Source organism: Oryzias latipes, chromosome 24 (assembly GCF_053564925.1).
Source record: "Oryzias latipes strain Hd-rR chromosome 24, Olatipes_Hd-rR_3.1".
NCBI classification, from domain to species: Eukaryota; Metazoa; Chordata; class Actinopteri; order Beloniformes; family Adrianichthyidae; genus Oryzias; species Oryzias latipes.
This window is the reverse complement of record NC_136260.1, coordinates 17,416,833-17,440,646: the sequence shown is the minus strand read 5'-3', so window position 1 is coordinate 17,440,646 and position 23,814 is coordinate 17,416,833. Positions and strand designations below refer to the sequence as shown.

The 23,814-nt window shown below is 42.1% G+C and overlaps 2 protein-coding genes across 7 annotated transcripts in view; both read left to right on the top strand.

Annotated features, from left to right (window-relative positions):
- afg1lb (AFG1 like ATPase b) overlaps positions 1 to 3,032 on the top strand; it is a 49,738-nt gene extending 46,706 nt beyond the window's left edge. For both annotated transcript variants that reach the window (XM_078942994.1, XM_078942993.1), the window contains 2 exons: positions 2,331 to 2,438; positions 2,773 to 3,032. In XM_078942994.1, the coding sequence (XP_078799120.1) occupies positions 2,331 to 2,438; positions 2,773 to 2,922 (258 nt within the window). In that variant the 3' untranslated portion in view covers positions 2,923 to 3,032. The remainder of the gene's footprint in view (positions 1 to 2,330; positions 2,439 to 2,772) is intronic.
- A 2,363-nt stretch (positions 3,033 to 5,395) lies between these two features.
- The window catches only part of foxo3b (forkhead box O3b), a 34,822-nt gene continuing 16,403 nt past the window's right edge, over positions 5,396 to 23,814 (top strand). For 2 of the 5 annotated variants that reach the window (XM_011491476.4, XM_011491475.4), the window contains exons 1-2: positions 5,396 to 5,857; positions 6,177 to 6,879. In XM_011491476.4, the coding sequence (XP_011489778.1) occupies positions 6,325 to 6,879 (555 nt within the window). In that variant the 5' untranslated portion in view covers positions 5,396 to 5,857; positions 6,177 to 6,324. Of the gene's footprint in view, positions 5,858 to 5,936; positions 6,880 to 23,814 lie in introns of those variants that run through there. The other 3 variants (XM_078942346.1, XM_078942347.1, NM_001160465.1) reach the window with 3 other exon arrangements.

Sequence of the window (23,814 nt, the reverse complement as noted above, 5' to 3'; positions counted from 1 at the left end):
TAGTAGAGATTTACTTTTATTACAGTAAAATGTAGATAAAATAAGTCCATAATCTTTGGAGGTGGACCTCTGGGTCAATGATGTCATGCATGCTTTGTATGAACTCAGACCTTAGATGCATAAACCTCAGAGCCTAGATGCTAATGGTGGTTAGAGGCCTGACCATTCTAAAGCATCGCTCCAGGTAGAGAACATGGTGGAGAAGGGCTGGCAAACCATCAAAAAGGCAAAAATATGATTGTGATTGGCTGAGATGAAAGGCGGGCTTTTTAGCTATTGGTGTAAAGTGAAGGCCTAATTGATAATGGTGTGTAGAGTGGCGCAACAACCCAGCAAACCTGTAAATGAGGTAGATCTTTCTTAATTGAATTGGGCCAAACGCTTCACTTAAGTTGAACTTTAAGGTTAATGTCCATAAGTTTTAGATCACACAGTTCTTGGGTGTGGAATTCACGGAAGACCATGAGGACAGCACCGATGAAACCCTCCATGCATCCACAAATCCTCTTGTCCTTTTAGGCAAAACTGGAGCTTTTTGTTTGTTTGTTTTTTTACCACATCAGCTCCATGTTCACAGTTGGAAAAATGAAGCACAGCAAGAAAAAAACATCCTCACTTTAAAGCATAGATTTGAACTTGATTCCAGATTCAACTGGGAGTCAGTGAAGTGAAACTAACACAGGAGTTATGTGTTGTCTTCTGCTAGTTCCTGCTAAAAATCTAGCTGCTGCGTTCTGAACAAGCTGGAGACTTTTTAAGGAACTTTTAGGACACGCTGCTAACAAAGAGTTACAGTAATCCAGTCTGGATGGGACAAATGCATGGATGAGTTTTTCAGCATCACTTTTAGATCATTTATTTCTGATCTCAGCTATATTGCGCAGGTGAGAAAATGCATTTATACAAGCCTGTGATATGTGAGCCTTAAATGATAAATCCTGGTCAAATGAAACCCCTAGGTTTGTAACTATTCTTACACCATTTAGGGAGACTATCTGATCAGACAGAGCATCTGTCAGGTTTTTAGGACCTAGTTTTTTTCTGGGTTTAAGAGGTAATTAATTGTCATCCAGGTCTTGATGTCTCTGATGCAGGAATTACGTTTCTCTATATGGTCATTCTGATCAGGGTTAATGGATCAATACAACTGAATTAATGCTGTGTTTCCTGATTATGTTTCCTAAGGGCAGCATGTAAAGCTTAAACAGGATGGTTCCTAGAACTGAGCCTTGTGGGACTCCGTAGCTAACTCCAGTGCAATGAGAGGACTGTCCATTTACATTAACAAACTGGTACCTAACGGATAAATAGGATTCAAACCACTGGAGGGCAGATCCTCTGATCCCAATGTCTTGCTCTAATCTTTGGAGGAAAATACTGTGGTCGATGGTGTCAAAGGCTGCACTGAGGTCTAACAGGACCAGAACAGAGAGTAAACCCTTTTCTGAGGCCAATTACAAGCCATGAGAAACTCTAACTAGTGCAGTTTCAGTTCTGTGGTGAGGTCTGACTCACTAAAAGTCTTCAAAGTAGCTATTGTCCTGTAGGTGGTGGTAAAACTGCTTAACTACAACTCTTTCTAGGATTTTTGAAATAAAGAGGAGGCACGGTTATGGTCTGGGCTGCTGGAGCGGTTTTAGCTGGATCAAACACACGCACATAGCTAAGAACTTTAGCTTTTCATGAGCTATGATCTAAATGCTGTTTAAAAATGTGTGTTAGAAGCTGAAATATGTTGTCTGGAGAAGACACCCCTCAAACCGGAGACAGTTTGAGGTGTTTGCTCTAGATGGAGGGCCGTGACACCCACTGACAGGTGCAGAATTGGTTTTTACTGCAGCGATTCCCTTGAAAGGTAGTGCAACATTCAGCTAAAGCTGGCGTCCTCTTTTTTATTAGTTGTGTTTGTTAGTGATTCAGCTTTAAAAAGAAATCTAAATGAACTTTTGGGTTGATTTTCATTTATTATACCTTTTTCAGTCTTCTGTATCTTTCACTGACAGAGGAATGATTTTGCCCACATATGTAAATGATGTCCAAGTGTGACATAAAGGCTTTTGTGTTCCTCTGATTTGCTGGAATGTTTTCAGTCAGCTGTAGAATGTGTTTCTTTGTTGTTGTTTTTTGCAACATCTTTCACTTTTTCTATAAACTGTCATTCTTATTGACCCACTCCCTTCAGACTTGTTTTTTTTTTTAATTTGATTGACTCCCAATATGTAAGTAATTTATTATAACTCACAGTTCAAAAACGATTAAAATTGCAAGAAAGCTAGCTGTGTTTGTGTATAACACCCCCCCATCGCCTCTTTGTGTCCCCCTCATCCAAGGTGAGAGTGGTGCTGCTGGCAGCCGCTCCTTTAGACCGACTGTTTGTCCACACTGGAGGGGAGGACGAGAGGGATCGGCAGCTACTGGATGACCTTGGCCTCAGCGGGGTAAGATCTCATCTCCGTTCTCTACCAGACGTCACCTTATTATTTGCTTCGCTCACAAAACCCCCTTCCACATCCACTCACAGCAGAGGGATGAGGTGTTTGGCTTTCTGCATTTCAATTTGTTTTTCTCTGAAAGTTTCACTTCAACCAGGCTTGTTTTTTTTTTCTCTCCCTTCTTTTCGATAGTCATATTCACATTCCCAGTTAATTATTTTTCTGCATTCAGGTTTGAATAGATGAGCCCTTGATCACAACCCTGCAGCTCTAACCTTTCCACTTTTATTCTTTTCTTTTTTAAATTGAACTTGTATTTGTTGTTGTCTCTTCCTTTCAGGAAGCAGCAGAGCGCCTCACGCTGTTTACTGCTGAGGAGGAGATCTTTGCCTTCCAGAGGACCGTATCCAGACTCAGGGAGATGCAGACAGAGTCATACTGGATGGATGGAGATCGCACAAAGACACAGCAAATCCTGACATGTTCATAATCTATGTCAAAACGGCACAGGAAAACTTCATTAATTAGCCACATTCTGGGATTTTAGGGACCCAAGAGTGATGTTCACAACTTAAAAATAAACATATGATTGACAAACTCTTTTATTTACTGATAAAGTCTATTTTTTTCAATTATTTAATCTTTTCCTTACTTTTTTATGGGTAGAAATGATGTTTAAAGGTAACCAGCAGCTCACTTAAGGCACTTGAATCTAACAAGTGTCCTTTAATGTGGGGGGTTAGTGCCCTCTAGTGGATAAATGTCAGAATCTACTTATGATAGAAATGTCTGCGGTTGTGAGTAAACCCACAACGGTATGGATTTGAGAGGAAAGAGCTGATAATAATGTAAAATTTAGTGTTAAAATGTACCATAAGAGTCTTGTTATGAAACGTTTTATGAGTGTGGCAAGCTCAAACCAAAACTGCAGAGATTTTGATGCGTGGTAATATTTATTTACATTTCCTGACAGATTTGCAGTTTAAATTAAAAGGAATAAAGTCCACAAAGTCTGAATAATTAAGAATTAAAGAAAGAAGCTATTTTTCTGAAGAAGTTGTAGACTAGATAATGGAGAAAAAAAGTTTTTTAAAGGAAATATTTGAAGTTGGGAAATTTAAAAAGCAAAAAATTAATTTGTTAAACATTTATTTAAAATAAAGAAGTTGAGTTTATTTTCTGAAGTTGAATATAGATATTTATTTGTGATTTTTAATATGTACCAATGTGTGAATAAAACGACTTTTTCCATTATTTTCGGTCTCTTAAGGCAACGTTTTTGTAATGAATCCAAAAACGTATTATTTTGTAGATTAGATTCTATATTTAACTAATGCATCATTTTCTTTTGTTTTTGTTTTTTGTTTTTCAAAAAAATCTTTCTGAGTTTATTCCTCCAAATCTGGCTATTTCTTTAGGAAGCTTGTAGTTTCTCATAATAACCTATAGGTGGCAGCATAAATCAAGCTACAGCTCATGTTCATTGTTGTCCATCTAAGGATGAGGTCATCCCAGTGCATCACTGCAGCCTGGACCAGCCTGCTTTGATAACAGCCATGCATTTCAGCCAAGAACATTATATAATACCCTGTGTTTATACAAAAGAGTCCAACTAGTCAACATGTTACAGTAAATATCGTAATCAGATGCAAAGGATCCTGTCAGTTTGTGCTTTTACGAGGATGTGACAGCATGTGACAGTATGTGTCAGCTTGTGAGGCTCCAGCCTGATCCCTCTCCATACCTTTCAATTAAAGAAAAATCAATCCCGTCCTATGCTAAGGCCCATTAATCTAATCAGAGCAGTACTGCAGTTTAAAGAAAGCTTCAGACCACGGTAAAGATGGCTGCTGTGCTTTCTGATTGGCTTGACTGGATGTTTGGAGGAATGGTCATTTGCTTTCCTACCTCCTGCTGGTGGCAGGAAATGAAAGGCAGCACCCATTCCTTCATGGCCTTTGGAACATTAGATGCCACCATTATACGGATTTCTTGGTATTGTCACTCTCTGAGTGAAACAAATAGGTGTTTTTTTAGCCATGTCAGGTGTAACATACATTTTCATTTTATGGACTCCTTCTAGTGATGTGATGTGCAACAAAATCCTTCTTCTAAGTAGCAGCAAACAAAAAATCCAAACAATATGTTAAAAAAAAGACATTTGTGACACTAAACTGTATGCCCAGATGTATATTTCTAAATGTGGGGATTCTGAACTGAAACTGATGTTTTCCAGACCTCCCGCTGTACATCAGGGGAGCAGTTAACTTAGCAGGAGCTGAACTGCAGCATCAAATATTCAGTTTGATGTGTGTAAAGACAGAAATATGTGTGGAGCCACCGTCTCCTGCTACAAATATGACTCTGAGTAGCAATAACCTGCCTTGATGTGACTCTGTAAGCTGCAAAGCCTCTCAAAAGTTTCAACAACAAAAAAAGTAAAAGCTGATTTATTATTTTGTTGCATCATATTTTCAATCATTTTAATTTCTTTTTAAATACAGGTTGTTAGTAGTGATCAAAGTTCCTGCAAAAAGAAGATGAGACACGAGCATCCCTTCACTGTCCAGTATTTTTCCTCATATCTTTGGTTAATGCATACCTGACGTCATTTCACACTCTAAAGGGGCGTGGCCTGGACACTAGAACAACCTGGAGGGCTTATTAAGCTGCCATTGTTGTTTTTAAAACGTTATAAACTCCTTTTTTTTTTCAAACTAAAATATCTTATTTTTTTATCTCAAAACACATTTGAAGGCTTTATGTAGCATGTCTGCAATCAAACTGTGCAAATATGTGACTTTGTTTCCGTGAATTCTCCATAAATAACCACTTAAGTCATTAAAAGTCTCATTTAAAGCATTTGGATAAAGGGGTTATCTTTAATAAAGGGACAATCGACTCATTCTGGATGCAGGAAGTACTTTCATCAGCACTGAGCAGATCTATCAAGCGAACGGGTATTTTTCCCACCTCTATTCTGCAGCGGCGGCATGCATGAGTCTGCGCAGCAGCAACATGTTCGGACGTGTCCCAGCCTCCACCTGCGCCGCAGCTCTCTTTCTTCATATGTCTTTAGAAGGCGATCACATGCGCATGATTCAGGGTGGCTGGTTCTCCGACGCGTGCTGAAGCGCGTGTGCGTAAAAGCGCGTGTGCGTAAAAGCGCGTGTGTGCTCGACTCTGTGTGTGCGTGTCACCCTGCGTGCAAAGCAAATCAAGATACAGTAGTAACCTAGAGTGAAGTGGCAGCCTTATTCCACATCGACACCGACCTGCCCCCGCACACATCACATCTTTGTAGCGCAGCGCAGCGCACGAGCTCCGCAGTCAAGATGGCATCTGGACGTCTCAGTGGACAACCCGGGGTTTAGTCATTTCTATCAGTATTTGTGTTTGCTACAAGCGCACGGGGCTACAACAAGGTAATTCCTTCCAGGTGTTTGATTCTTTTGAAGGGCATTTTTGTGTGTGTGTGTGTGTGGGGGGGGGGGGGGGGGGGTTGTATTTCTGCAGTCTCTCCTCCTAAATCGCCAGTAGGAGGATCAGATCTTTGTACCAGGACGAATTTTTGTGCAGATCTCCCATTCAGGGGAGCAAGCAGTGTCTGAAATGAAGTGAAGCTCGGAGACAGTTTTAATGATTTTGCTGCTCTTCAGGAAGTCGTTTAGCAACGACAGGCTCTTTGTCTTGAACTTGTCCACCGAATTTCGTTCGCTCATTCTCCCTTTGTGCCCTCAACAGGCGTCAGGAGCGAAGTTGCTTTCGGTCCAGTCGGGACTTCTCTGCCGTAGAGCAGCAACAAAGGACGGGAGCGCGCATTCATGGGACTTTGACAGCTCTCCGCTTCTTGTCTTGTAAGTTTATTCGTCAGGAAAAATAAAAGGAGATTATGGCCGAGGCCCCGCTTCCCGACGCGCTACCGGACTTGGACGTGGCCATCGACCCGGACTTTGAGCCTCAAAAGCGGCCCAGATCCTGCACTTGGCCGCTTCCACGGCCGGACTCCGCTGCGGTGAAGCCGGAGAGCAACGACACAGATATTATACCGGAGGAGGAAGACGATGAGGAGGATGCTACCCCCACAGCTGCACGCGTCAACGGCTCCGTTGCAGCCGCGGAGGACCAGAGCAGCAACAGCCCCGTGGGTGATGGAGCGCTGCCTTCCCCCGGTCAAGAGAGCGGAGGCTCGCCGCTCTCCTCGCACTCCCCGGCGGCCACCTCCGGCGCCTTGACTCCCAGCGGCTTGGCTGCAGCGCAGACCCCGAGGAAGACCTCCTCCCGCCGCAACGCCTGGGGGAACCTCTCCTACGCCGACCTGATCACCCAGGCCATTGAGAGTTCGCCCGAGAAGAGGCTGACTCTGTCCCAGATTTATGACTGGATGGTGAGATCCATCCCCTACTTCAAAGACAAAGGCGACAGCAACAGCTCTGCGGGATGGAAGGTAAGCGTGGCTCCACGCAGCGCCCACCCGAGCCCCCTCCTTCCTCCATCAAAACAAAAACAAAAACGCATGTGGCTGGTAAACACCTCCTCAGAGGATGGAGATGCGCGCACAAACGCAATGTTTGCGCACACATTAGAGCATCTCATCCTCTAAATCTCAGCATCACTTGATCTTAACGACTTATCTTTTTTTCCCAGCAAACCACCCTTTTCTGCATTTGCATACAGCTTGCACCAAAACTTTGCATAGCATGTAAAGTATTGGTGCAGGCTGCTGTTTGTCTTTCCATTGGGTGGCACACATCAGAACAAATTGACATTGCAACCAGTTTGTCTGGAAACCCAGTGGCCCATATAGAGTGATGTAACGGCATCTAAAACAAAGAATGACACAGTTACATAAGGCAGTCTCAGTACAGCAGCCAGTCCAAACATGAGCTCAAGAACTGCAAGGAAAAAAAATGATATAACTCTGATGTTATGAAACAGACAAGACTTTAAAAAAAAAAAGGTTTATTGACTTTCTGGCTTTTATTGCCAAAATATTGCAGGTGTAAGGCAAAGCAGTAGTCCTTTTTCCCCATTTGTTATGTAAACCTTGGCAGGGAGCTATGAGTCTTTTAGGTCAGGTAGGCAACTGCCAAGGTTGCTTATCATGGCATGAGGGCAGTTACATAATAGCTGAGCCACCACGAGCTTGGGTGAGGTGTTAAAGGTAAAGCTTCTTTTCAAAAACCAAACGGTCATCATAACGGCATATGGGACCAGTGGATAAGAGCATGGGGGCTTGGCAAAAAAGGTCAGAGAGCAAAGATTAACACCCACCATGGGCCGACAGTCTGGTCTCAGGGGTTGGGGAGCCTTCAGGCCATATTTTGTAAGGGCTTCTCAAGTTTTGCTATTTGATATGAGTCGGTGAGGAGCAGAGAAGGTTGTGAGTGGAGCCCTCCGAGTCAAGGCCGGGTTCACCGTCACCAGGCAGGCTTGTTACTCCAGGAATTCCGGGCATGAAGGCCAGCCGGTCACTGGTGTAGTGTTACACATGGGATGTCTGTAAGTCTTCGCTGGAGCTCGCAGCCTTTGCCCTCCTCTAAGGCCTTCTTCTCTTTTCAGGACACTCTTTCCAACACAGAATTATATGAGCTTTGAATCCCAATTCTGTGTTAAGCTAAAGTGATCAACACTTCAGTGTGAAGGCCTTGTGTGCCTTCAGGTTGTGGAAAAACACCATCTCTGAGCTCCTTGATCATTACAGTCATGTCGACTTTGACGTTTCAGCATTTGCACAGAGTTGAGTTTCAAAACCTACCTATGGCTGTGCTCATTTGTAGAGAAGATTTGCTAAACAAATCCTGCTAATCCTTTTGGGTCTTTCCTACAGGTTACCGATTACATCATTCTACTTCATATCTTTGTTAGTTAATGATCAGACCAGGTAGAAGCCTGCCAACAAAGGTGCTGTTATCACCTTATTGTCTTTAAAGACCTCTGATGAAAGTTGGGTTTTTAACATGTTCTTGTGGTATTTTCCTCATGATGGATGACATATTTAAAGAAAATTAAGCTTATGAATTCAATTTTATGAGTATATTTTTATTGAAATTGTGAATCAGTAGCTGATGAAAAAAATGCAGTTGGAAAAAGCTTGTATGGGTGAACTTAGAAACTGCTTCGGTTTAGCCACAAGCTCCCTGCAACCAATGCATCCACTAGTAAACAAATAGATCCACGTATTGTCTTCATTTCGGATCAAAACTGTACGGTGGATAGCTCCAATATTGCTCGCCATCTTTGTTGCGCCGGTAATGTTATGTTAGGGGTGTGAAGGGCTGTAAGCTAGTGGGAGAGAGTGTAAATAGATGGATGTTGGGAAGAGAGGGCAGGTTTACTCTGCAACAACTGTTTCTCCCACAACTCAAAGGCAAATTTCTAAGAAGTTGCTGCTGCTCTGCAGAAACTATGTCTGAAAATGACACAAGTTTTTTGATTTGAGCTAAAAAATCCCATAATCATAATTAAAAGACCACTGAGAAGGCTTTGCAAATAAACCAAAAGATGTTCTGAGTGAATCTTTTACTAATGAAGCCAATTGGAAATGCCCAAAATAAAAGATACTGGCAGATCACTCACTTACACAATGAAGTGGGCTTCATATAAGCCTTAATGATTGCGTTTTTGCCACTTTTACTTTGGCGGGGTCTCTTAAGGCTGCTTGTCTTTTAACAGCTGAGAGGACCTGGTCTGCATCTGAGCTGTGAGCTGCGCTCATGGGAGCTCCAGCATGTGCTGCAGCATGCCGTGGGAGTAACAGGCTGCACATCAAAATAGCACATAACAGTCTGAGCGTGAGCACAAATGAAACATTAGTCGCACCTGTCTGAATTTGTTTGCAAGTACACCCGTGTGCATGTCCACATCTTTGCCCGATGGCAATGAACCCTGTGTTTTAGTTTGACTCCACCGTGTTGTAACAAGCTCCCAGTAACCACACATTAAAAGCTGGCACATGCTGACGCCACAATTTTATTGATGGCAAAGACACTCGAACAACTGCATATGACATTGGTGATACAGGCTGTCCTCTGTGTGTGTGTGTTTTAAAACCTGTTAGACTTGTACAGACATGCACAGACATACTTTTTATAGAGAATTTGTCTGGTCATGTTCAGTCTTATCACCACAGTTTACAGCTTTGAGTTTCTACAGGAGGCTGGAGTTAGTTTCACTCATTGTATCTTTTCAGTTAGATAAGAAAATCTTTAAGTCTTTAACTTTCAGGTCATGATATGTGACAGTGCTTTTTGTACAAACTATACTTTAGCTTCTGAGTTCTCAGGTGATTGATGGACATTTGAAGGTACTTTGTGTTGGAGAGAAAAGTTCTTTTGGAATTCTGTCTGGGTTTTTTTTGGAATTATGTTTTGGTTTCTGGAATTTGTCATTGTTGTGATCTTAAATATGTTTTGTGCTGAGTGATTTTTTGATGTGATTTGCCTTTCAGGGCCACCGCACAGATCTGTTTTCTAACTGTAAAGACAAAAAAAAGGGGGATTTGGCAGTACCAAATGAACATGCCTCACCAATTTCTGGTATTACATCCACCCCCCCTGGCTTTGGCTCCGTATTGAGGATGCAGAAGTCCGAAGGGCACATGAGTTAAATCAAGCTCCAGGTGGAGATTAAACCTTCAGGTTCTACTTCACTTCCATTTCCAATTAACAGAATTTCTTTTTCTCTCTTTTTCGAGGGGGAGTGTGATGAGGAGCAATTTAATATCTAGGAGAAATATTAACATAGAGGTGCCCGCCTGATTTGGCAACCCAGTGCATCTCTACAATCATTGTCCTCATTTCCTTTAATACTGGATGAAATATTTTCTATAATTGATTTCAAAGCACAAATAGGTTTTAAAGCGGCACAGAAAAGAAAGTAAAGCAGATTTTCCCCATCATTTTTGGCGTCCTCGCCACCCTTGTGTGCTCTGTTCTCCTTGTAGACGACTTAATTATTCAGTGCTCTTGGGATGAATACAGATCTCTTTATTAATTTTTAAGGGCTGTTCTGGGCTAAAGGCTAACCCTCTCTCTGCGTGTCTGTCGCTGGCTTGTTTTCGCCTCACTCTCTTTAATCCCTTCTCACGCCATCTCTCCTTTTTTTTCCCTGCTCACTGCATCCTTAGTCAGGATGAAAACATTGTTGTGGGTACAAAAAAAAAAGCAAAGAGCTATTTCCCTTTAGCTTTCACCCGTCTGTGCAAATCTGCTGTGTTTTAATGTTTGAAGAGAAGTTTATGGTCTTTGTTCCAACATGACAACTCAAGTTTTTTAAGCTTTTTGGGTATTGCTGGGTATGGATGTCTTGAAGATGCAGAAAATAGTTTAAAAAAACTCCCTGGTTAACCTAGATAATTTGATTAAATACGTCAGCTTAGTATCTTTAATTTTAAGAGGGTTATAATTAGTTAAACTCAAACCGAGAAAATGCTGTCTCCAGGGAAGACTGAACATTAAAAAAAACTTTTTTTTTTCCATTTTATTATCCTTAAAGCCTAAAACAAAATATTAACGAGAGCTGCACGATATGAGAAAACCTTGCAACGGTCGATATTAATGCTCAATATTGCGATGTCGATATGACTTGCGATAGACGATGCGATACACAACTAATACATCATTTTCATTTTACTGCAGCAGTTTTATTTAATTAAAAGTCAACAAAAATTATACTGCAAGTTATCCCAATAGAAGACAGGTAAGAACTTGTATGTCTGGGAAACACACCAAATAACAATTATCTACCCTTCTGGTAGTACTGGTCAAAATTAATAGTGACAACAATTAAAACCAATGCTGGTGGTTTGGACTTGGGCTTTTTATTTAAATCATAATGGTTTCTCTGTCTATACATGTGTTTAAACATTTCCTACGGTTTATGCCATCTTTTGCGATGTCGCATAAGCTGAAATCGCAATGTCGATAAGTTTTCGATTTATTTTTCAGGCCTAATAATAGCTGTCGTGCCAATAGTAAGTGTAATATGAATGGTGTAACGGTCCACGGCGGGCTAGCAAACCAAAAGAAGACTTGGTTTCTAGAAAAACTACAGCTTTACTCAATTTTTTTAAGCGAGTTGGATCGCCAACCTTTTCTGCTGGTTGTATGATTGCCGCCTCACAGCATAAGACATTTGCTCAGCAGCTCATGCAATATCAGATTAGGTGGATCTCCTCCAACTGTTGCTGCATGAAACTGCTGCCCCAGCCAGATAACTGAAGCTTGAGGTTGAAGGAATGGTGGGTTCAACTGGAGGCAGAGATGAAGAGCTACACATTTCTTCTGAGCTTTTTTCTGCCTTTAGACACTTGGGTATGAGTTAGGGGGGGGGTTCTATAGTTTCCTTGAAAGCATGTCAACACATCTCTCGGCTGCTTCGTGTTTGCTCTGGAACTGACCCGACCTTCGCATTGACTGAAGAACAGTTGAGGCAAAGGGGGCCCCCACCTTTTTGGAGCACAGTCAATAAATTACTGCGAGCTGAAACGCTGGTTGGACTGGAGGATCGTGACATATTCTTTGCTCAGAGACATACTGTCTGTCTGTGTAAAAACAAATAAAACTTGCAAGAAACCAGTCATTACCCGTCTCCCCTTTTCGCCCAGCTTCTAAAAACATAACAAACGGCTGCTTTGAGCTGAACTCATTATAGATGTGTTCATGCATCTTTCTGTTGACAGACAGAGGTTAAGTTTATCTATCTGTCTCCATAACAATGAATTACTTGTCAACCTGCTCAGCGCTCAGTGAGCAGTTTGGGTGAAACTGATAACAGAGCGAGCCAGTAACCGCATCTCTCTAACACACGGCCTCCACAGACTTTTAATTCCTGCCTCCCATCTCAGTTCTCCTGATAACCACATTGCTAAAAGAGGGCCCCTTGCCTCTCAGCTTCACAGAGTTAGCTGCGCGCCCCTCAATGGTGGTGACTTGCTCCAAGGTGTCCTGCATTAAAAGTAATCCTCTCTGAATCCAGTTCTATGATGCAACTCTTGGCTTTTAAACTTTAATTTGTTTTCTTCGGAGCCTGTCTGGTTTAATTAGGCCCTTCTAGCTAGGTGGACCAAGCTACCGCTCTCGATTAACATTTAATATTCTATAATTAAAGCTTTCTGCCAGGAAGGGCAGATAAAGTAGCGTGCTGCTTATTTGAAAGAAAACTCCTACTCATTTTTTCTTTAATTCACTTTGACGGGTGAATATATCTCCCTTCTAAGACATCTTCCTCCATGATCCACTCATGCTTTTGCTTTGTTGGTGCAAGCCAGATCAATGAGCGTGTTAAATCCAGATTATTTTAGATCAAATGTTTAGTCACATACACCCGTAAGGGGGTTGAAGTGATTCTTTGGCAGGCTCGTGGAGGGTTGTAGACACAAGGGGCCGTATCTTAAGGTTATTGTAAGGTGTTCTCTTGCAGGTCTCTAGAGAGTTGTACAGCCACCTTAAAGGACGTCATTAAAATGAAATGTACAACTATTGTGCGTGAGGTAAGTATATCGTGAAGTATTTGAAAGAATAATGGAAGTTACATGAGCTTATGACAGATGGATGATGCTGAGCGAGCGCTAACTTATCGCTTGAACAACACTATCAGACTCCTTGCGCAGTGCACAGGAGTTGGGGGATTGAAAAAATGTAAAATCAATACGATACGCCTGCGTCTCACCTACCTCACCCTCGTGAGTTGTATAAGCGTTTGCTACAACTTGTCACCCACGACGTTGGTTAAAAAAAAATGTGCATGAAGATTTTCACTCTACGGGGGTTCCACGACTTTAGCATTTTGTGTGGGCCACCTACAGGTTTGCCCATTTCTCACCTGCAGACAGCCTGTATCCACCCATAAGGGCAGTTGTGACTAAAGCGTAGCCTGTTTAGTATTTGCGTGTGTTTGCACGTGTCTAAGTCAAAGAATCAGATGCTGAATATGATTAGCTGGCTGAGTGGAGTGAGGAATTGTGTCACTGTTTGCACTACTGTTGGAAGGACTAATAACAGCATAGCCACACACAAAAACAGGTGCTTTTTCTTTCAAACTGCAGGAACTTTGTTAATCAAACAGCTCTTTCTCATTTTATAGCGTAAAAGATTACCCAGAGTAAATTCTTCGTGGGTTAATCTGTAAGAAAATAAAATGATCAAAGTTTTTCTGATTTTGCCTCAGACTTTACAACCAGAAATTGGCACACCCAGATATGATGAGCAAAGAGAGAGGGTGCCATTAAAAAGCTGCTCCATCAGCCACCTGTTGCTTCCTCAGCCCTCCTTTGTGGACACACAGGATCCTCTTGCGTCTGTAAAATATTAGAGGTCAGTCATGTCTGAATTTACACAGCTTCAGATGGGTTTCTGTGCAAATCTGGGGCTCCAATGTTCGTTGTCCTCCATGCATCATTGAGGAAGGGTTCTGTTCTTTCTGGCCATCAAATAATAGGTCCCATAATGTCCTTGAAAAGTCTTCAACTCTGGACAATTTATGTGGGCCACAGGCTGGTTCTAATACAAAAGGATGTCATTGCTGCGGTCTTGGTGAGGGAGAGGTGTTGTTGCACAAACCTTTCAGTCTTTTTTTTTAAATCGTCAAAAACTTTACTAAATTATCACATCTTTTCCAAAAGTTTTCACAGAAACCTAAAAAGAAGTCACTTTTGTTTCACAGATTGAACAACCCTGTTTGTTTTCCTTGCGTGCTCGCAAGAGAGGCTGAATGACAGGGTCCAGAAAAAGATGCAAAGGATAGAATTTCAATTAGCCCCCCCCCCCCCCTCCCCCCCCTCCTCAAATCACTCTTAAAACTGGAAGCCATCTGTTTTGGGGCAGTGTCATGTCAAACATTTTTACAACTTAATTAACAGTTTTAATGTGTCCTCTTAAACATCTTTGCTGTATGAACTGGTCACTTTAGCAAAAGCTTATTTAATAAAACATATAGTTTTAGGTCATTTCAGAAGGAAATGTAAAATCCTAATTTCTCGATTTCTCGATTATGGTCCTGTTCAGATGGTTCATTCTCTGTGATGTTTCGTTGGAGGAACTACAGCCGGCTCCAATTTAAAAAGGCTGTCTGATCATGTAGATATGGATATGAAGCATGTAAAAAGCTATCTAATTGTCTGCGGGAAAACCTTGACGGTATTTCATACTAGCATCTGCTAATCTCAAAAAATAATACGTACCAGGTCACCTTTGACCCCGAAAGTCTGATTCTTTTAGCCAGCTTGATCTGATGATTTTATGCTTGGGCATGATTGAGCGAATGGACCAATAAGGTTTAGTAGAATTCTGGTGGTGTAGGGATTTAGAGTCCATCCATCCATTTTCTCAACACGCTGAATTTCAAGATCAGGGGATTGCCTGAGCCTATCCCAACCACCTTTGGGCAAAGGCGGGGCACATCCGGGATGGATAGTTTAGCCCACGATGTTCACACTGGATGAGCATGGAGGAGATTCTTCTTCTTTGCTTTCTCCACTGTTTTTCTACTGGTTTAACTTTCAACGCGTGTTCAATGGCCATGTATTTTGTATGCAGAGCCCAAAAACAGTTGTGGAAACTTCCGTAGCAACGCATACATGTGTGAGTTTTGAACGTGGAATCCTGAAACGCATGTTTAGATGGACTTTTCTTTGGAAGTGGTCGCTTGAACGCGCGATGCCGAGGGTGGTGTAAGCGTAGCTTCAAAGTTGAGTTGTGGGAGCTTCACGCTTAGACTTGAAGAGATGGACCAGAGTTAAGTTGGGTGAACTCTGGCATGGCGCACATCTGATCGCTAAACGATTGTTTGTGTTTGGGGCACCAAAGCCATAATGAGTATCAAGCTACATCTAATCTCCTGTGTAAATGTGTTAGATGGGGCTTATAGCAAACGCAAAACCATAAACAAAGCTGTGAGTTACATTGTACTCTGTGAGACAAAACAAAAACTTAACAGTTTTTGTTGTTGTTGATGCTTTTTTTTGTACACACAGATCTTTTTAATTTATTTGTGAATGGTAGAGCTCATATCACCCTCTATAGTATCCAAAATGAACTATAATGGCCATGCTTGGTGCATGTAAACATTCTAATGGTTCATTTTTTCTGAGTCAGTCAGATTTGTTAAGGCGTTACATCAACATTCTGATGTTCATCACTGCCTAGAAACAGTAAACTATTGTGTGACAGAAGGTCATTGTGTCGTTGAAGAGTCCCACTCTGTTCTTTTTGTTTCTTCCATAATCTTGCCTTATCTTTTATCATTTATGGGGCCAAGGCAAACCTTTGTGTTTGTTCACCTGGATTTTATAAGGGACAGTGAGGGAGGCGTGGGGCTTGATAAGAGACAGGAGATAAGCCTGCCTTGCACAGCTGCAGCAGATATGGGTCGATCTAATAAGCACACGCTCACATGCTGACACTGCACAAACTGATTTGGCCCCAGTCCAAATTTTTTTCTTTCTCCTTTTTTTTTTTGGAAATGTTCTCATCAGTAGGGAAGAGTTCAAAACCGAAGGTCCAACAGAAGACTCTTGAAGCAAATGCAGTTCCTTTAAAGTGTCACTTTTAGCTGAGAAAGTGCTTAGTCTGTGAAATTGGATGCAGCGGTTGTGGGAGGGAACACACCCAAAGCTGACAGAGAGAAAGATCAGAATTTGACCGGTGGCCTAGTAACCCGAAGGGGAAGATTTTCGTGAAGCCTCTCACCCATAGATCCACAGATCCTGTGCAGCTGCTGGGCTGATAACGCTCAACCTCCTCCACCCTTTTCCCACATACTCTGCTGAAATTTACCACAAGGTTGTTGCATTTGGTGCAGAGCTTGAAGGTGCTGATAAAGCATCAAGGTAAGTGACGAGGGGACGGAGTTGTGATCACTGTGATTTCTATTAAAGGGCCCTGAAAGCGTCTATTCGATCTGTTCCTGACTGCATGCAATCTTGCACACACAGAGACACTAAATGTTGGACAAATGGAAACATATGCACATGCTCTGTCCTTGTTTGTGTTTGTACACTTCCCACCCTTCAGCGACAGACCTGTTAGTCTTGTAGACTTTCCAAAGTCAAAATTTTTACAGCTGCACAAGATAACTTTTTTAATGCAGAGGTTGAAAGGGTATTTTATGCTTTCTAAGAACTTGGTTGTGCAGACTCTTCAGGTTCATCCAGTTAAGCTAGGTGTGTGTTCTTTCAAGACAGGCAGAGGCCCGGTCAGTGAAGCAAAATGCTCTGTTGCATGTTCTAGCATGCTAGTGTGCAGAGCTTTGCTAACCACCTTTGACCACGTACTGTTAATAATTTGATTTGGGGACCGGGTTGGTAGAATGCCCAGAAGTGTGTTTTTGTGTGTCGGGATATGTGTGTGTTTCATTGCTTATGGGGGCATGAAATCGCCCTAAAGCCCAAAGGCACACCGCTGTGTGGAGACAGAGCATACATTGGCACAGCCCTGTGTGGCCCTTCGGAGGACAATCCCTCTGTTCTGGACTCTCATCTTTACCCATCGGCGACGAGGCCTTTTGTTGCTGAAATGAAGAGATTCCCATAATCCTTCCGCAAAAGCAGATCAAAGGAAGCACGCTTGACGTGGGATGGGAATGCTTCAATAAGCTTTCTTTATCAAATACTCCACAGAGCACCGGTTCTTGGAGACATTCACCTGTCCACATGTCTTGTTTCCACGGTCTGCTTCAGGCATCTGAATGTATAGGGGCCCTCACATAGTGTGGCCTTTGTGCTCACTGTGAATATGAAGCCACGTGAGTGTAGTACTGTACGCAGAGGAAAGCCCGGGCCTCAGCTGCTGCCATCTGTTTCCCCCCAGAGAGATCCTCTCTTTCCTCCCTCTTACACTTTCTGCAAAAAAAAAAAAAACCTTCAGGTCGCCATAGCCAGCAAAGCAAAAGAGAGTTGAGAAGAAAGTGGGCCCCCCACCACCGCCTTTTTCCTCCTTCTTCTTATCCTTCTTCTTGGTCTTTATTCTTCTGGGGGATGGGCGCGTACAGTGTTTAAACTCGTGATTTAGCTGGACTTAAATGTGCAGACCCACCCTGTTACGTTATAGTGAGTTCACACTGCTGGAACAGCACTGGTGGATGATTGAAGGGGTTTTGAATCCAGAACTCGCTTATTATTCCTTTGGGAGTTTTTTCTTCTCTCTTATTTTTTTTTAGTTTTTGTGTACAGTTAATGTTTTCAGGAGCATTTTAGGAATTAAGGTCCCACTCTGATTGTCTTTTCATCGATTGTAAAAGCATCCTGATTATGTCACGGGGGGAAAGGGAAGTACCCAGGCGCATAGAGGAGAGGAGGCAGGAGGATGCAGGGAATAGGGTTTAATAACATAAACTCGAAACTACAAAAACAAAACCAATGCAACAGGCAGGCAAAACTCGAAACACTAGAAACGCTCGAAACAGGGGAAGACCAGAATACAATATGGACCAGCACAGGAGGAAGGGAATGACAAGACTTAAATACATACAGACAAACGAGACACAGGTGGAAACACTCAGGAAGGATGGGGACCAAAGTAAAACTCAAAACTACAACAAACCAGGAAACACTACAAAATAAAACAGGAAGTTAAACTCAAAACATCACAGAACAAAAAGGAAACAAGGGACAAGGGCAAAGAAACAGAAACCGTAACAGATTACGCTGTTTTTTTAGCCTAAATCAAAAACATCGTCTCTGCAGAGCGGCAGTAGTTCATGAGAAATTTGCTTCTGTGTTGTGGGCGGGACTGTTGGTGCAGAGTAAGCCTTACCCCCATTTCCCATCACCCTTTTGTTTACCCTCACCACTATCTTACATCCCCTCACAACCCCAACCTAATGTAACTGGTACAAAACAATGGTGAGGAACATTAATGCTGGGTCATTTATAAGATTTAACGGCTGCCACAAAACCGAATACATCCTCTTCTTAATTATTTTTAATATTGACACAAATCTTGTGTTATACCTTCTCATATCCAGATTTTGAGTTGCTCTGTGAATGTGTAACACTACACCGCTACATGGTAGTACATTGTAGTACAGTATTAATCAAAAATCCATTTTTGAGCAATCATCAATTTGCGCCTTACTCATGAACCTCCTCACCCTCATTGGTTCAGTAGTGAAGTGAAAAAGAGCATCATTTCCAGAGAGTATTAGCCATGTTTGGGGGGCTTTATAAGCCTCCATCTCTTCAAATATAGGTTAGTGTGCCTCTCTCTGCTGCCCCGTTTTTCAGAGCGCTTTTCTGAGCTGCTTTTATTGTCTTGCTTTAGGCATTTTTTTCACTTCCTTCTTGTTATTTTGACACCACAGCAGAATAGAATAGAGTAGAATAGAACAGAACAGAAAAGCTTCAGCACATGTGTTTTTCTGTGATCTAAAAGCTAGCTGTTTTTTCCCCCCAAATGGCTCGAGGTAGAATAGTATGCTATATGTGGTGGCATCTTATTTTCAAATGTGTAAGCTCGCTGTGAGGACAGTGAATTATCTTGGCATCTCTTTCTCTATAGGATGTTATATTTTAATAGACAAATTCAGATCCATAGTAAGACTTGTGCTTTTTTTTAATGGTTGCATAGACTGCAGATAGATTTCAGAACAATAATAGAAAATATTGAGGACAGTTGCCAATGGCCACATGTGGCAAGTTCACAGCACGGTCAGGGTTTCAATGAAAATGACAAGAATGCCAGAAGCTATTTCTCGGAGTGTAGAGATTTCTGCTGGCATTTCAGACTTCATGGCACTATTTGAAACAACTGCTTTACAGCCAGTTAGGAAGAGTATGCATTATTGCATGGAGTGTGCTAAAAGTCTTGGAACCGACCAGCTCATTCCAGTTGTCAGAAACCGTGAAAGAACTGCTGATTTGTGCTTGTTTTGCAGCCGCTGGATCTGAACTCTTTATTCCAAAGTATTCTGGAGTAAAACGAAAATCCATCTGTCCGACAGCTAAAGCTTCGCCAAACTGGGTCATGCAGCGTGACAATGATCCCTGCAAATCTAAAAGAGGACCAAGTTAAGAGTTTGATTCAAAGGACAGCGCTGGGACATGCAGAGATGCCCGCAAACCTCATCGAGTCGAAGCAAGATGAGTGGGATCAGGGAGAGATCAGATCTAATGCAGCTATTTTGGTCATTGTGGGATTAAGGGGGTTAGTGGCTGCGATAATCATGACAAGGATAACTGCTAAAAATGGTTGTTGCGTGATTGTTGCATAAAACCTGGAAACTTCTCTTTAAAGGAGGTGAAGCTTGGCATGTTTGGAATCCAAATACAGGAAATGACAGACTTCTATTTGAGCTCAGTAGTCATCATATACTGTTTTTTAAAGGAAAGAAAATATTTAGAAACCATATTGATGAATTTAACCAGTTGTAATATATATAAGGGGCTTGGTTTGGTGTATCCGGGGCAGGAGGATGAAAGGCAGAGGGGTTCAAAAGAGTCTGACCAGTGTCTCAGGCCAGGAAAGCAGTAAGGACAAATATGGTGCTCTAATCCACGCTTTAGCATGAGCCACTATAAGCCTTCATCTGTGTGCTGTGGTACCACCACAACACGTCGAGGCTGAGGGCAAACAAGGAAGCAAGAAAGCTTTTATTTTTGCCTTCGTCTCTCAGCCTCCTCTTTGCCCCCTCTGTCACTTCCTCTTGCTCATTTTCCGTCTCTCGTCTGTCGAACTCTCTGTCATTTGTACGATCAGGGAAAACTGTATGGAGACAGTGCAAGAGCTCAGTAAAGAGTGGCCCATGTCATTGGCTGACTGGCACTCCACCCCCACTTGTGATTGGCCGCAGGCCTCAGTGTAGCATTCAATCAGCTGGATGGAAGTGTATGTAGGTCAGTGCGGTGGTGATGTGAGCTGTCTCTGTCTCTCTGCTTCCCCTCCTCCACCACCTTGGTTTGGTGAACCGGCTGTTGTGTTAATTGGCCACGTTCCATATCTCAAACTCAGAGAGGAGACTGGAGGGAATGAAGGTTCGAAGAGGAGGGAGCGTGGAGGGGAAAGATGATTCAACATCGGGGCTCCGTGTTGCAATCGAGGCTGCAACAGTATGTTGGTCGAACCTCCCGGAGACGGAAGTGTTTATTTTCTTTTTGTTATCTATGATTGGAAGGCTGGAGAATGAGAAGGATGAAGACAAAAAGCGAGCTCCTCGTTTGTTTAGACACATCACAGATCACCAACAGATAAAGGAGTTTGGCGGTCAATCTCATCTGTCAGGATGTTTTGACTAGGTGAACACAGAAGATCCATTCATATTCAGTTCAACCCCAGCTGCCTTACATGTCCCTTTGAAGCTTTTAAACTAAGTGCAGCGCCCAAGGAGAACCCAGACCGACATGTCAGTGAATAATTCACAATATTCTACATTTTTTCCGTAGCGTTTACCCGTAAGTGCTCTCACAGACGCACAAAAACACCCCGACTGCCCACAGCGAGTGTCACTCCCAAGACGATGCCCAGAGTCAACTAACCCAGACAAGCAGACTGTGAATAGGAGACTAAATAAAATCATGTACACTTCACTTTACTTCTCCCTCGGCCCCCTTATCCTGCAGCAGTCTGAGCCTCATAGCCCTCCCTCTCTACGTCTGCCTTCTGCACCCTACGTTTTCTTTTATTAGAAACCTCCTAAATCGTACAGTAGAAGCGTTTTTGAGTCGGCTCAACCCACACCGTGTCAAACACATTCTTCCATCCTGCCCTAGCTGTGAACTCATTATAGTGGATGTAAGCGCTTCTCCTTGCACCCACCCATGAACGTGCACACGCTCAGGATGGCAGACTTTAGCCTGACTTTACCCTCTTACTCACCCAGACGCTGACCCACTTAGCGCGCAAAGACACACCAGGCAGGCATTTTCCCTCCCAGGCATCCTGGGGAAAAAAAAGCTGAAAAAAAACAACAAAGTCTGCATATGCAAAGACAGGTTTTGACTCTAAGGCGATCCACGTAGTCGCAACTTTGCATCCTAACGTCTCCACTATCATGCAGCTTGGTCCAGAAACAACACCTTAAACACCCACAACAAATTGTGGTTTTGGTGTTTATAACATAATCGTGTAGCCTTTTTCTCATGATGCAGGACATATGCGAAGAAAATGAAGATTAAAACTGTGTTTCTGTGTATTTCACTGTTCAAATTTATTCAAACTGAATAGCTCTGATATTACTCACCATTTTTGTTGAACCTATAATGTTAGCTTGGGGTTCTGAGGGGCTGTAAGCTAGCAGAAGAACATGTAGACAAAGGGATGATGGGAAATGACTAGATCAAAACAAAATTCACATATTTTTGTGACTTTTTACAGCCAATTGTTCATTTGTGTTTTTTTTTGTTTTTAGTTAAAATCATGAAATTCTAATCTGTTTTTGTCTCTTCAGGATTAATAAGTCAACTTGGTTGTACTGAAGAACAGTAGTTTCTTTTTCTTGTAAAACGCTCACTTTTGTGTAAATATGAAACATTTTTAGTCGCTTTCTTAAAAAAAACCTCTGAAGCATGCTCTTTGTTTAGCTCTCTTGTTTACTTTACATTTTTAAGCTGCAAAGCTTGAATTTGGAAATTGCCAGTTCAGCTGTTTGGCTCTCCTCAAGCTTGTGACTAAGCAATAAGCCGCAGACCAGTGAGCACATGTAACACCTGCACTTCCTTTTTCTTTGCTTATTTGTGTCGGTTTGAGGCTGGCAGCTGCTGACTGCACATGCCAGGACGTGAAGGCTAGTGACTGGTCAGGATCAGCTCATGAGTTCATGAGGTTAAAAGTTACTTGTAGTGGATGTCGCTCTGAGGCTAAACAACAGGGAATGTGAGCTTGTTGCGTGACGAGTTAGTCCATTATTACTGGGTGTATTATTGTTTTATTCGGTCTTCTTTGTTTTTTTAAGAAAATTCTGTCACGCCATTTTTTTGCTTTGCCCTCCACTCTTTCCATCTTCTTCGTTGTGCGCATTCATTTAACGAGGCCTTCACACACAAGCTCCTAAGGATTATTAGGCACACCCCTTTCAGAAGCAATCAGCCCTTAAGCCCTGCACTCAACACACTGTGTTGCGTGTAAAAGAACATTTTAGCATCCACCCTGCCTCCATGAAGAAGATAAACAAAAGGGACCACAAAAAAAGATGATTTATTGCAGGAGAGGATGGTTTGAATGATTTGTGGTCACCGTTGCAGATGGGGAGAAATCAGGGCTCTGGTCTGTAGCCAGCAGCTGCCACCATGCAGCTTTAGAAGAGTTACAACTCTCAGAAAGGAGTGGGAAATGACAAAAAAGATGAATTGATCAAGCATATCTACAGTTGCAAACACTTTTTTATAGTGAATTAAGCAAAATGAGCAGAAAAAGGGTACCTGCCATTGTGCAGTCGATGTGAGGACACGCCAGGCTGACCTGTGAGCGGTCCTAAGCATGTTTGTATACATTTTGTTATGTATGGGACTGAGTGTTAAGCTGTGAGCGCCTGACAGAGCCGGGACAAAGGGAGGGGACGGAGGGCCTCCAACGACCCCGTTGAACCTTCTCTGTTTCAGGGTAAAGTGGGGCACAGATGCCCATACTTGTTACCTCCTTATAAACCCCATACGAAGGGGATGTTTAAGTTCATGTCATCCATGGGCGCAACATGAGAGGCCATGACAATATACAATGTGCTTCGGCTTTGCTAATGAAATTCCAGTAGAATCACCATGGCAGGGAGGCTTACCTCAAGCAGGGAGGACAGAAAAAGAGGAGCATGGTATTTGGAGGGGTCTAGCAATTAAACAATAGCCAGGTCCCAGAAAATGTTAAACAAAAATATGTTTAGGTGTGGAAGTATGTCAATCTCAAGAAGAAAATCACTGGAAAGTAGTTCAATTATCTCTCCATGGAGCAAATCCTTTTTACTTAACAAGAAATCTTATGATAAGATATACAAGGAGTTCCACATAGGCATTCAAACGGGGGAAAATAAGCTAAAAAAGCTAACTGTTACAGTTAATTAAAATTCTATTTTTTTTTTGCTAACTCTATGCAGAAAACTAGTGTAATGACTCATTTTAGAACAAAATAAGAATCTGAGTACAAGTTGGCCCATCTTAAATCCATATAAAATCTAAAACTAGCATTTATTCTTGGAAAAATATCTCAACATTTGTTTTCCAAAGTAATGATAATGGATGCCAATCAATATTTATTAAACTTTAAAAAGACAACCTTAAAATATTACCAAAAATTACAGTGCAATTTGAAGTTTTTTTGAGTCTTAAATCGTTTTTCTATCGTCAAGAGTTTGGAACAAAAGGATTTTGACTCATTTTAATAATAACAATTTCCTTATTTCTAGCTCCTAATAGGACAGGCAGCACATTTGAGAAAATTTTTGGTAAATTAAAAACCTGGTA